Source organism: Girardinichthys multiradiatus, chromosome 9 (assembly GCF_021462225.1).
Source record: "Girardinichthys multiradiatus isolate DD_20200921_A chromosome 9, DD_fGirMul_XY1, whole genome shotgun sequence".
Taxonomy (NCBI): Eukaryota; Metazoa; Chordata; class Actinopteri; order Cyprinodontiformes; family Goodeidae; genus Girardinichthys; species Girardinichthys multiradiatus.
In genome coordinates this window covers 21,868,649-21,881,807 of record NC_061802.1, presented here as the reverse complement: position 1 = coordinate 21,881,807, position 13,159 = coordinate 21,868,649, and the positions used below count along the sequence as shown (strand labels likewise).

Below are 13,159 nucleotides of genomic sequence, written 5' to 3'. Positions count from 1 at the left end.
ACAGTCTATGATGTTTCTATATTTCTTTTAAATAAAAGCTTCCTATAAAAGGGTTGTTATTTGCCCTGTTTTCATAAACGTGACTTTCAGAAAATGAAAGAGCCGATGGAAAGAACCGAAGAGTTTGATGTAGAAATTGCCCAACGAGATGTTCGTGATTCTGCTGAGATTACTCATGATGGTTTTGTCTTTCTACAGAATGAACTATTTGAAAAAGCAAAAAATGAAATTTTGGATGAAGTCATTAGTTTAAGTCAAGTGACCCCTCAACTCTGGTAAGTCTTTGGCAATGTATTATTTTAATTTATTTACAGTTTTATTTCAATGAATATTCGCAGGGAATTTATTTCATAAATTCAGTTAAAAAAGTTAAGCTCTTATGTTTTATTATTTTGATGATTATGGTCCATAGCTAATGAAACCCCAAAATTCAGTTTTTCAGAAAATTAGAATAATTCTCTAATAACATAAGAACAAAAAATAATTTTAATACTAAAATGTTATGTTATGGCCTAGACAATCATGGAAAAGACACAGTGGGTCACTGCTAGAGAAGCTGGTTCTTCAGCTACATCCAGGTATATATAGAAAACTGAGTGGAGGGAAAAAGTGTGGTTGGAAAAAGGGGCATCAGGGATAACGGCAGTCTTATGAGAACTGTGAAACAAAGCCTATTCTAGAGTTTGTGGGAAGGATTCAAAAGGAGTTGACAGCAGCTGGAGTCACCACACCAAGAGTCAGCACACACATATATATCCGGGACATGGGCTACAGTGGTCCCATTCTTTTATTAAACCACTTCTGAACCATAGAAAATGTCAGAACTAGAAAAAAGACTTGACTGTTGCTCAGTGGTCCAAAGCTCTCTTTTCAGATCTTTTTATTTTAAAATCAAGTTTCCAGAGTCTAGAGGAAGAAGGAAGAGGCACAGAATCCAAATTGCTTATGGTCCAGTGTGATGTTTCCATAGTCAGTGATCTTATGTAACATTCTAATATTCTGTAGACCTGAAATTTGGGTTTTCATGAGCTGTAACCTATAATAATCAACATTAACTGAAATAAACACACGAAATATGTCACTGTGTGTAATGGATATTTATAAAAATAACAAATTCTTTTCACTTTGTAAATGAAACTATTCCAGTAAATTAGCTTTGCAATGCTACACTGCTGGTCGTTCATCTTTGTTTATACATTCTGTATGATTATATAGTTTCTATCATCTGCAATGAAGAAAAGCTTGCTTTAATGAGACGTTTGCATTGTGTTATGGCCATCCCCTGTGTGCGTGCCTCCAGTTTTCTTTAGTCAATAATCTGATGAATGGCCCGTGGACAGGAGCAGGGGTGGCCCTGCTAGCCAGCCTGCACAATTGAAGGTAGCATTTATTGACAGAGAGGAGAGCCAGTTGGAACAAAAGAGGGGACTGCATGAAATATGAGTAATTGTTTATGATTAATGAGAAAAGGGGCAGCACTGCTGTGGTAACAGGGGGCCTCTGGGGGATTTTCAGTTTTGTTCCTGAGTAGCCCTGCCATAAAGGAAAGCAGGGATGCTTTAAACTGCTATCAGAGCCATTGTGGAGCAGTGCTGAAATTTACTGTCAAGAGCACCTGCAGTCTTTATGCCTACAAAAGTAAAATTATCTCGGCTGTAGGCAAACTCTCTATCGCCATTGTTTTTCTGGCCCAGTGGGTCACTTTACTGAGCTGTACTGGAAACGTAGAGGTTTCTGATCAGCACTTTATGTTGGATCAATGCTACTAAACGCAACTAAAAATGCTCAGATGTTGAAAATGTTAACATGGATTTAAGCAGAAAACCAAGACTGGAACCACCAGCTACAGACTGTACTTAAAACCAACAAACCGTTATTTAGCTCAGTAGTGATGTGTTACGTGTCTTTCCTCCACACAGGGAGTCTATTCTACAGAAAAAGCTTTGGGAACGTGTTTCCACACATGTCATCGAGAACATCTACCTGCCTGCTGCCCAAACAATAGACTCTGGGACTTTTAACACAACGGTAGACATTAAGCTCAAGCAGTGGACTGACAAGCAGCTTCCACACAAAGCACTGGAGGTAAAATATCCAAATAAAATCTTCATAATTGCACAAACTCAGATTCTTCATAGCTGTTCATCTGATTTTCATGTCTGTCAGATTTTTTTCTTTTTGTTATACTGCCAACCAAATAATATTGCTTTATTGCTTTATTTAATAGTTAGTTATGCAACATTAATTTCTTTTATTAGAGCTGCACCAATTAGGCTTTTACAGAAGCCGATGTTTTTCTTTTATGGTCTGATTTTGAATATTTACCAGTATTATCGCCATCACAAGATTTTCGAATAGCATGCAGCCCTACTGTTGGTTGACGTACTTTTGACTTGCCACTAACGTATCAGAGGAACGTTGGCCGATTGACTGGTGCATCTCCAATGTTTTCCTTGTCGAATGTCCCCCCAACCCCCGTGTGTTACTTGTTACTGCATTAACTGCATTGGTTGCCTCATTATAATGTCAGACTTGGCCTTTTCTCCCATCCTGTTTGCCTGATTTATCCCTGTTAGGTTGCCTGGGAGACATTGCAGGAGGAGTTTGCCCGCTTTATGGCTGAATACAAAGGCAAAGACCAGGATGACATTTTTGACAAGCTGAAGGAGGCTGTGAAGGACGAGAGCATCAAGAGGCACAAGTGGAATGAGAGAGCCATGGACAGCCTGGTAAATACAGAAAGTCGTCCAGGGTGCAAGAATGCAAAGAGCTCCCATGCGTCCTGATTTAACTTCTCAAATTAGACACTTTTCAGATAATCTGCTTCTATGTTAATGAAAGATTTTGATCCTCAAAAGATTGATTCTAACAAAGGCCACATATAGCCCTAAGTTTAAATTTAAAGTGTCATATCTTATTTATTTTTATTTCTTGCTGCTGTGTCAGAGGGTGATCCAACACAACGCCTTAGAAGACCGCTCCATCACAGACAAACCACAGTGGGATGCCGCGATCCAGTTCATGGAGGAAACGCTGCAGTCACGCCTTAAAGACAGTATGTTAACTATAACTGCTTTCTGTCGGTTGTGGTATTTTAGAGACCTGTATAGATTGTGAAAGATTACACGTCATTAAATGTGGAAACATCACTGGTTCCTACTAAACATCTTACTTACCACGTTAATGTTGTATACAGCTTGAAAGTGCAGAACAAGTTAAAATCTCCATTATACTTCAATCAATCATAGTTTATTTATACAGCACTTTACAACAATCCAACTGGTGTTTAAAGCGCTTTAAATGTTTAAAATATTTGATGATAGAATATATAACAATACAATTTAATATATGTATATACATTCAATTCAGTTTTATTTATATAGCGCCAATTCACTACACATGTCGTCTCAAGTCACTTCACAACAGTCAGGTACATACATTCCAATTAATCCTAAACCATTGAACAGTGCAGTCAGATTCAGTTATTTATTCAAATTGGATAAAAAGTTTTTCTATCTAAGGAAAACCAGCAGATTGCATCAAGTCAGTGACTTGCAGCATTCCCTCCTCCTGGATGAGCATGTAGAGACAGTGGACAGTCACTGGCGTTGACTTTGCAGCAATCCCTCATACTGAGCATGCATGTAGCGACAGTGGAGAGGAAAAACTCCCTTTTAACAGGAAGAAACCTCCAGCAGAACCAGGCTCAGTGTGAGCGGCCATCTGCCACGACCGACTGGGGATTTGAGAGAACAGAGCAGAGACACAAAGAGAACAAAGAAGCACTGATCCAGGAGTACTTTCTATGGGAAGGAGAAGTAAATGTTAATGGATGTAGCTCCTTTAGTCGTTTCACCTAGAAAGAAAGAACAGATAAACTCTGAGCCAGTTTTCAACGTTAGAGTCTGAAAGAGAGCACATATAATTAGTTACAGTAAAAGCTCAGTCAATCACCATGTCTAGGAGAGAGAAATTGTTAAACACTGAAAGACAGGGCCATGTGGATCATCGGTAGAGGGTGAGCATTAAGTTGTTGCCAGCAGAAGCTTGGACGATTCCCCTCTCCAGAAAGGTGTCACAGGTAGACACAGAGCCAGGCCAGGTGTAGCTTCTAGGAAGATAAAAGAGAGAACAAGGTTAAAAATATACAGACCAAAGGTTTGGACACACCTTCTCATTCAAAGAGTTTTCTTTATTTTCATGACTATGAATATTGTAGCTTCACACTGAAGGCATCAAAACTATGAATTAACACATGTGGAATTATATACTGAACAAAAAAGTGTGAAACAACTGAAAATATGTCTTATATTCTATGTTCTTCAAAGTAGCCACCTTTTGCTTTGATTACTGCTCCGCACACTCTTGGCATTCTGTTGATGAGCTTCAAGAGGAAGTCACCTGAAATGGTTTTTACTTCACAGGTGTGCCCTGTCAGGTTTAATAAGTGGGATTTCAAGCCTTATAAATGGGGTTGGGACCATCAGTTGTGTTGTGCAGGAGGTGGATACTGTACACAGCTGATAGTCCTACTGAATAGACTGTTAGAATTTGTATTATGGCAAGAAAAAAGCAGCTAAGTAAAGAAAAGTGAGTGGCCATCATTACTTTAAGAAATGAAGGTCAGTCAGTCCGAACAATTGGGAAAACTTTGAAAGTGTCCCCAAGTGCAGTCGCAAAAACATTCAGGGGCTACAAAGAAACTGGCTCACCTCTGCTGCGGACGATAAGTTCATCCCAGTCACCAGCCTCAGAAATTGCAGGTTAACAGCAGCTCAGATTAGAGAACAGGTCAATGCCACACAGAGTTCTAGCAGCAGACACATCTCTAGAACAACTGTTAAGAGGAGACTGTGTGAATCAGGCCTTCATGGTAAAATAGCTGCTAGGAAACCACTGCTGAGGACAGGCAACAAGCAGAAGAGACTTGTTTGGGCTAAAGAACACAAGGAATGGACTTTAGACCAGTGGAAATCTGTGCTTTGGTCTGATGAGTCCAAGTTTGAGATCTTTGGTTCCAACCACCGTGTCTTTGTGCGGCGCAGAAGAGGTGAATGGATGGACTCTACATGCCTGGTTCCCACCGTGAAGCATGGAGGAGGAGGTGTGATGGTGTGGGGGTGCTTTGCTGGTGACACTGTTGGGGATTTATTCAAAATTGAAGGCATACTGAACCACCATGGCTACCACAGCATCTTACAGCGGCATGCTATTCCATCCGGTTTGCATTTAGTTGGACCATCATTTATTTTTCAACAGGACAATGACCCCAAACACACCTCCAGGCTGTGTAAGGGCTATTTGACCAAGAAGGAGAGTGATGGGGTGCTGCGTCAGATGACCTGGCCTCCACAGTCACTGGACCTGAATCCAATCGAGATGGTTTGGGGTGAGCTGGACCGCAGAGTGAAGGCAAAAGGGCCAACAAGTGCTAAGCATCTCTGGGAACTCCTTCAAGACTGTTGGAAAACCATTTCAGGTGACTACCTCTTGAAGCTCATCAACAGAATACCAAGAGTGTGAGGAGCAGTAATCAAAGCAAAAGGTGGCTACTTTGAAGGACCTAGAATATAAGACACATTTTCAGTTGTTTCACACTTTTTTGTTCAGTATATAATTCCACATGTGTTAATTCATAGTTTTGATGCCTTCGGTGTGAAGCTACAATATTCATAGTCATGAAAATACTCTTTGAATGAGAAGGTGTGTCCAAACTTTTGGTCTGTACTGTGTGTGTGTGTGTGTGTGTATATATATATATATATATATATATATATATATATATATAAAGTATTGTACTGTAAGCCAGTGGAAGGAAGACAAAATCAGGGAGATATGCTTTTTGTACCAGTTGTAGCTTGTGAAGAATAGATTGACTGTTTCCCACGTACAGGGCATTGCAATAGTCAAGTATTGAGCTAACAAAGGCATGGATAGCCAATGCAAGATTTGCCCAGAGGGAGCGGGTCTTACTTTTTATAGAAGCCTTTACTGGAAAAAACCTGCTTTGACTACTGAGTTTACCTTTTTGTCGATCTTAACCCTCACGCAGTCCTGGAGAGGACTCTTTCGTGGTTTTCCCACACCGTGAGTTGCAGGGAGCCCTCCACATCACATTTCCGGCCATTACCCTAGATTTTTGGTCCTGCCGGGGTCAGAGCAACCCTGCGTGTAGTTCTTTCTGGCGCCTCCCATGACATCTGCCTCGCTCTGTACTGGTGCTTAGCCAGGACTGCGGGAGGGCACTGTCAAATATTACCCCTGGGTTCCTTATGGCTAAATTGAAGGGAGGGGAAAAGAGGCAGTACTAGGGTCATTGCATGTTGTTTGGGAATTAAGACAATTTACTCAGACCCTTTTCAAGTGCAATACATTTTGTGACAGCCATTGTTTGAATTCAGACAGTTTTGTCAAGAACCTAGTTCATTGTTATCTTTCTGTTTTACTGATATGTAAATCTGTACATCATCAGCATATAGATGGAAAGTGACATTGTGGAGATGATAGGTCCTAGTAGCAACAAGTAGAAGGAGAACAGAACTGGTCCAGGAACTGAGCCTTGTGGGACGCCAGAGGAGAGAGGGTCTACTCTAGAGGTGAAGTCATTGATCATCACTGAAAAAGAGCTATTACTTAGACATGAGTCAAATGATTTGAACACTGGACCAAGCAGGCCGACAGTGTTCAATACGGAAAATAAGAACTGCATTATCTACAGTTATAAAGGCAGCTGTAAGGGCTAACATCACAAGTTCAACTTAGTTATTAATGTCTAGAGCAGTGAGGATGTCATTGTGAACCTTCAACCATGCAGACTCTCTACTATAACAAGACCTGAAGCCTGATTGTGACTTCAAAGTAACCAGTTAATGATTTTAAAGTCACAAAACATGTTCTAAGCATTGATAGTTCAACCATGTTTTAAATGATTTTTTTTCATTGATTAATGCTGTTTTATAAGATTTTATTTGCTGTTATTTGCTATAACATATCAGATTATACCTTTTTTTAAGCCAAGAAAGTTGCACTCAAAAAACAAACGTTCTCCATGGTATTAAAGTGGTCTGTCCCTGCGTCACAGGAAATCTTTAAATGCAGTACACTGCTCCATGTTATTGAACAGAAGTATCTATACTATAGCATATCTCCTTCAAAAGGTGGAGAACTCATCTTCATCTTATTGATGTGTTTTTTGCACACCCTGAAACTTAAACATTCACCAGTATCAGAAGACATTTAGTATTTTCCAACAATGTCAATTCAAAATACATAACAGCTGTTTTCTAACTTTAATATTTAAGAAAAATAAAACATCATATTCCTTGATGATGTGTTAAACTGGTGAATCATTCATTTCTTGTAGCAGCATTTTTATACATGTTCAGTAATTTACATTAGGAGAAGCTGTGATGAAAAACAGATTTTGTTGATGTTTGAAAGACCAGATGGTTTCATAAGAGAAATTTTAAACATTTTCTGTTTCCAAGGTTATCATAACTTTTTTTTATTAACTTAATTTTTAAACAACTCATTGATTGTAAATCCAGCTAATTTGATCTTCTTCCCTCAGCAACAACGTTCACACTGTGTTTTGTTACAAGTACAAACTAGCCTCTTAACTATGGTATGTTCACTGACCGGGAGAAACATAGAACCCTGTAAATTTGCTCATTCTGGTCATAAGCTTTTATATAATTGACCCACTTACCTCCACAAACTGATTCATTCTTCGTATTGATGCAAACAGTCCAGCTTTCTTCTATTATGCATCCTGTGCTAAAGTCCATCTGTTGTTTCCAGCACTGCCAGACAGAACAGATCTTGGATTTTACTGAATGCAGAAATTAAAGCATTGTGTCATATCCTACTGAAGGGAAAAGCAGCATTTGAGTATTTTATATTGTTTTACCTCATGGGAAAAACGGCTTTAAGAGGCTTATCTTGTACACTGCCTCTACCAATAAAAATAACATTCATTAAGATCCCACTTTGTTTTCCTTGTATCTTCATGTTTTGCTTGCTGCGCCTCCTTAAGCTGAATCAGTGATCAGAGACATGGTGGGCCCTGACTGGAAGCAGAGGTGGCTGAACTGGATGAACCGGACACCAGATCAGGTCAGAACCACAGATTACAAGCAGATGGGATGCTAGAAAGGTGATAAAGTTATAAAAATGCTATGAACGTTGTTATATGCAGATCCCGATAGGCTTTAAAAAGCTCTAATAATTCCTGGCAATGTTTCTAAATGAGTTTCTTTGTTATGATGAAACAATCTCTGGTCTTGCAGCACATTCGGAATGAAACAAAAAACGAGCTGGATCGCTTGCTGAAGCTGCATGATGACCACACTGCTTACTTGGCCAATGACGAGGTCACCACAGTGAGGAAGAACCTGGAGGGACGGGGGGTAGAAGTTGATCCGGTGCTGGTAAGCTCAAAAACCGCTGATCTAAACAAGGTGTAGGAATTCATAGCACATCTGAATAACTACTGGAATATTTACTGTCCAGATCAAAGACACATGGCATCAGCTTTATCGCAGACACTTCTTGCAAAAAGCACTGACCCACTGCAACCTTTGCAAGAGAGGTTTCTATTACTACCAGCGACACTTTGTAGACTCTGAGGTTAGTAGGGAGACCGAACAATTATACGCTTGCCTTGTTTTCCTGCTCACTCACACCTGTAATTCATCCAGGTATTTTTTTAAATCTATTTTCATCTTAGCTGGAGTGCAATGATGTGGTGTTGTTTTGGAGGATCCAGAGGATGCTGGTCATCACGGCTAACACGCTCCGACAGCAGCTCACTAACACTGAGGGTGAGGATGGGGACTGGCTTATAACAGAAGGCTGCTCTTATGATAAAACGTTGAATTGAGTTTTTTATTGGAATAAGTTTACTTTACACATTCATTGTGAAAAGGAGAAGTAAGCAGCCAGGTCTGTAGTTTGATACTTTCCTTTAGTAAAATCATTGATTTTGGAATCACTTTGCTCAAATAAACACCTAAAGTCTCCTCTTTTTTTTTAAACAGGAAAATGTCTTGATCCCAAATGAGGGATACCTGTTTAAAATTCTTAAACGAATTAGGTTTAAGCATTGTTTTTATGAGGGGTTTATTGGTGGTTTGCAGTGCGGCGGTTGGAGAAAAATGTCAAAGAGGTCTTGGATGACTTTGGGGAAGACATGGAGAAGAAGACTCAACTCATCACTGGCCGCAGAGTCCAGCTGGCCGAGGATCTCAGTAAGATAAAAATCCCACAGCAAACACTACAGTTAAAACTCCTAAAATTGAATATTGAATATCACACCTTAAAAGCAGTTCCACAAAGGTGAGTTTTAAGACATGATTTGAATGTGGATAGGTCTGTAAAATCACAGATGTATATGGGGCGAGAGTTCCAGAGGGTGGGAGCAGCTATGGAGCAGGCTCTACCACCCTACGTCCGGTTCTTGGTTCTGAGTGGTGGAGACAAGAGGTTGGCATCAGAGGAGCGGAGGCTGCGGGAAGAAGTGTGACGATGGAGCAGGTTGGTGGGATAGCAGGGGGGCCTGGTTATGGAGGGATTTGCGGGTAAGAAGAAGAACTTTGAATGCGTTGGGAGACCGGGAGCCAGTGGAGCTTCTGGAGAACTGGAGATATGTGATCACGGGAGTTGATTGAGTCTGGAGGGGATGAAGGCATGGATGAGAATTTCAGGGGCCGAGAAGGAGAGTGATGGGTGGAGACGAGCGATATTTTTTAGATTGACAAGTCAGTTTTTGTGATGTGATTGACGTGGTCAAAATGGTGTTGTCAATGGTGAGACTGAAGTTGGCAGCACTGACTCAATACTTGTGTAATTTAATTTACTTTTATGCATTCAAGTTGACAGCCTCTGTCCAGGCTGGATTCTACAAAGCAGGTGTGTCCAACTCCAGTCCTGAAGAGTCCTGCAACTTTTAGATGCAACCCTGTTCCAACATGCCTGATTTAAATAAAAGGCTCGATATCACACCTCTGCAGATCTTTAACATGCTGAGGATGAAATTCATCCATCTGATTTATGTGTACTGGAGCAGGGATGCATCTAAATGATATTGGACTGGGATTCTTGAGAACTGAAGTTGGAGACACCTGCAAGAAAAGTAAGTCTCGTCAGTGGTCAGGAGGTGGCAGTAGTGTTTCAGGAATGGGTGTAAACGACTCCTGGCTTGGTTTACTTACAGCTGACAGCACAGACAGCTGTAGTCAGGTACTTGGTTGATCTTTGATAAGCCACAATCAACACAAATTAGGAGCATTATTTAAATATCAAACCATGGATGCAATTTTTAAAAGCTGTTTCTTTTTATATGGGCTTCTGTTTTATCCCATTAGTGCATCTCTGTGATGGACATGCTTATTACATGTGAAAGTGAGCTCCTGCTTTATAGTTGGATGCTTTAACTGCAACACATCGTATGAAGTAGTTACTTGTATCTTTACAGTCTCACTGAAAGGACTTACTGTTAAAATTAATTTTATTAAATGACATCCCTTTATATGCGGTTAAGTGCGTTTAGTCCCTTCACATAAGAACACACTATCTGTGTTCCAGGAGGCTCAGTGTTTTTGTTTCAATGTTAAAAAACCTGGTTTAAAACATTTTAATTATTGCATTTTGTGTGAGATTCTCATGGTATGATAACCTAACCCCAAGTGAGGGAGGGGCAATACTTAAAGGATGTTGACCAGGCAAGTATATTTACACACACAGTCCATCTACACAAAGACTGAAAGTATGCAGTGAAATAAGGCACCAAGTTGTCAGTATTCCACAGTCTACATTAGTGTTGTGACTGTGCAGCACCAATGACGTTTCAGACACTGCCGCCTCTCCTTTCTGTTTTCCTTGACAGATATTTTGTCCTGTACGGAGTTTCTGCAGGGCAGCCTCGATATGCTGCTGATTTAACACGAGTGCTGGCTGTGAACATAAAGAGCTTGTAGCTGCCTAAAGTTGGCCGTGCAAAACGGCTGACGTAATCACTGATGGTAGATGAACAACAGGTATCGGGAGGTCAGTTTCTTCAATCAACAGTTTTTTTTCTTTTTTTATTTCGAGTGAATTGGGTAGAAAGAGAGAACAAGCATATGCAGTCTATGTCCATACCGCACGGTGCGTAAAAACCCCTAAACTTGCCTGGCTTTGTTAACCCTAAAAGGCAAGTCGGTACTAAACAGGTGTGGCTTTCCCACTTCTCAGCACCACAGCCTCCCTTTCTCTGATAGATGTGGGAATGTGGTTTGAATCTGTCACAGAGTCCTATAAGATGGAAAGGCACCCGAGCACGATCATTGTACTCTCTTACAGTGCCTCACAACAGTACAACTACAAATATAGAACAACACAACACAGTGCCTAATTGTTAACTGGAAGGGAACCAATGAATGAAATCTTAAGTGTGGCCTGGATTTGTATTCAGACTGATTTACTTTTTAGGGTTTAAAAATGTGTAAATAAAGAGCCATCACCTTCAGAAGTGACCTAATTAATAATGGAGTCTACCCGTGTGTCAATCTCAGTATAAATCCAGCTGTGGTATGAAGGCCTCCGAGGGTTAATTAAATAAAACAACACCCAAAGCTTGGGACAGTTGACAGAGCTCTGTTCCATCTCTGGAACAACTACAAACCTACCAAGACCTGTCGACCTAAACTGACAGGAGAAAAGCTCAGGTGGAAGAAGCTACTGACAAACAAACTATTAGTTCTCCACTGTAAAAATCGTTTGTGTTGGCCAGAGTTTTTGTAGGCTAATCTTGTTAAGTTGTTGAAAGAAAACCAATGATCACCCTGTGCAGATGGCCACAAGACATGAGGTGGGGACACTGGCAAAAATGTCATAGATGGTGCTTTGGTGGGATTACAATGAAACCTTTTCACCAAAATGCTGTTTGGCAGAAAAAACACCCTCTGAACTTACCACGCCCACTGTAAAAGATGGTAGAGGTAGCCTCATGCTGCTGGACGCTTTTCTTCAGCTGAGACAGGAAAGCTTGTCAGAATTAATGGGAATATGGATGGAGCTGAATACAGTGTTGGCCTGAGGTAAACCTGTTAGAGGACGCGGTTAGAGCTTCCTGCAGGACAACAATCTGAAACATAAGATCCAGAACTACAACAGATTAAAACATATTTATGTGCTGGAATGGCATAGACCTAAACCCAACCGAGAATCTGCGGCGAGACTGAACTTTCACAGATGCTCTCCATCCAATCCAACTGAACTCGAGCTGTTTTGGGAGGAAAACTGAACACAGATTTCAGTCTGTAGATGTTTAAAGCTGATAGACATGTACCCCAAAAGACTTGCAGCTGTAATTGCAGCAAATGTTGCTCCTACAAAGCATTGACCCAGCTGGGCTAAATTTCAAATCCATTCCATGATAAAATGGCGTGTGAATACTTTATAGGCAGCACAGGAATGTTGTTTGGCCATCAACTGTTTTTTTTTTAATTCTTCTTAAGCTTTAAAATGAAAAGGAAGTTCAGAAAAAATACAATGTAAGAAATGTTAATAGGAATGAACATATTAAGCAGCATCAACAAATACATCTGGCCTGATGTTGCATCACATGTCTCCTCTACTGTCTAATGTCAGCAGACACCGACTCTGCTACCAGATTAACCACCTTCACCACAGCTGTTTCTGCTGTGCTAATATAGATCAGGGGTTGGGAGCCCTTGACGGGCGTTGCACCTGCACCTTCTGAGGTAAGCTCTGCTCTTCGGGAAAGGAGATTTTCTCAGTCTGTGAAGCAACTGCTTTCCTGGCATTATGAATCATCTCCCCTCAGAGATGTTGATCATCCCCTTGTTTAAAGACAGCAGGTCACATCGCCTGAAGCTCTAACTATGACCTGACCCCCACAGGTCAGTGGTCTAATACAAAGCGTTACTTGATGAAGATATCCTTCTTTTTTTTTAACTCTATCTCCCTGCATTTTCCCCCATTGTCTTAGCGACTCTGTCAAATTCTGTCCCACAAATGTTTCATTTCTTGACAGAGGAAGACGGAAAGAATAGGAAATCAGAGAGGAGACCTTCACCTGACAAGTCCTTCTATTAGAAAAAAGGAGCGAGCGAAGGAGGAGAAAAGGGGGAGAGATATGAGACGGGGGGGATAAACA

General features: G+C 40.6%; 1 protein-coding gene across 3 annotated transcripts in view; it reads left to right on the top strand.

Moving 5' to 3' along the window:
- The window catches only part of opa1 (OPA1 mitochondrial dynamin like GTPase), a 40,317-nt gene that overhangs the window by 16,062 nt on the left and 11,096 nt on the right, over window positions 1–13,159 (top strand). For all 3 annotated transcript variants that reach the window (XM_047374985.1, XM_047374984.1, XM_047374983.1), the window contains 9 exons: window positions 199–275; window positions 1,920–2,085; window positions 2,577–2,729; window positions 2,947–3,055; window positions 8,036–8,115; window positions 8,289–8,429; window positions 8,512–8,628; window positions 8,729–8,822; window positions 9,138–9,248. In XM_047374985.1, the coding sequence (XP_047230941.1) occupies window positions 199–275; window positions 1,920–2,085; window positions 2,577–2,729; window positions 2,947–3,055; window positions 8,036–8,115; window positions 8,289–8,429; window positions 8,512–8,628; window positions 8,729–8,822; window positions 9,138–9,248 (1,048 nt within the window). The remainder of the gene's footprint in view (window positions 1–198; window positions 276–1,919; window positions 2,086–2,576; window positions 2,730–2,946; window positions 3,056–8,035; window positions 8,116–8,288; window positions 8,430–8,511; window positions 8,629–8,728; window positions 8,823–9,137; window positions 9,249–13,159) is intronic.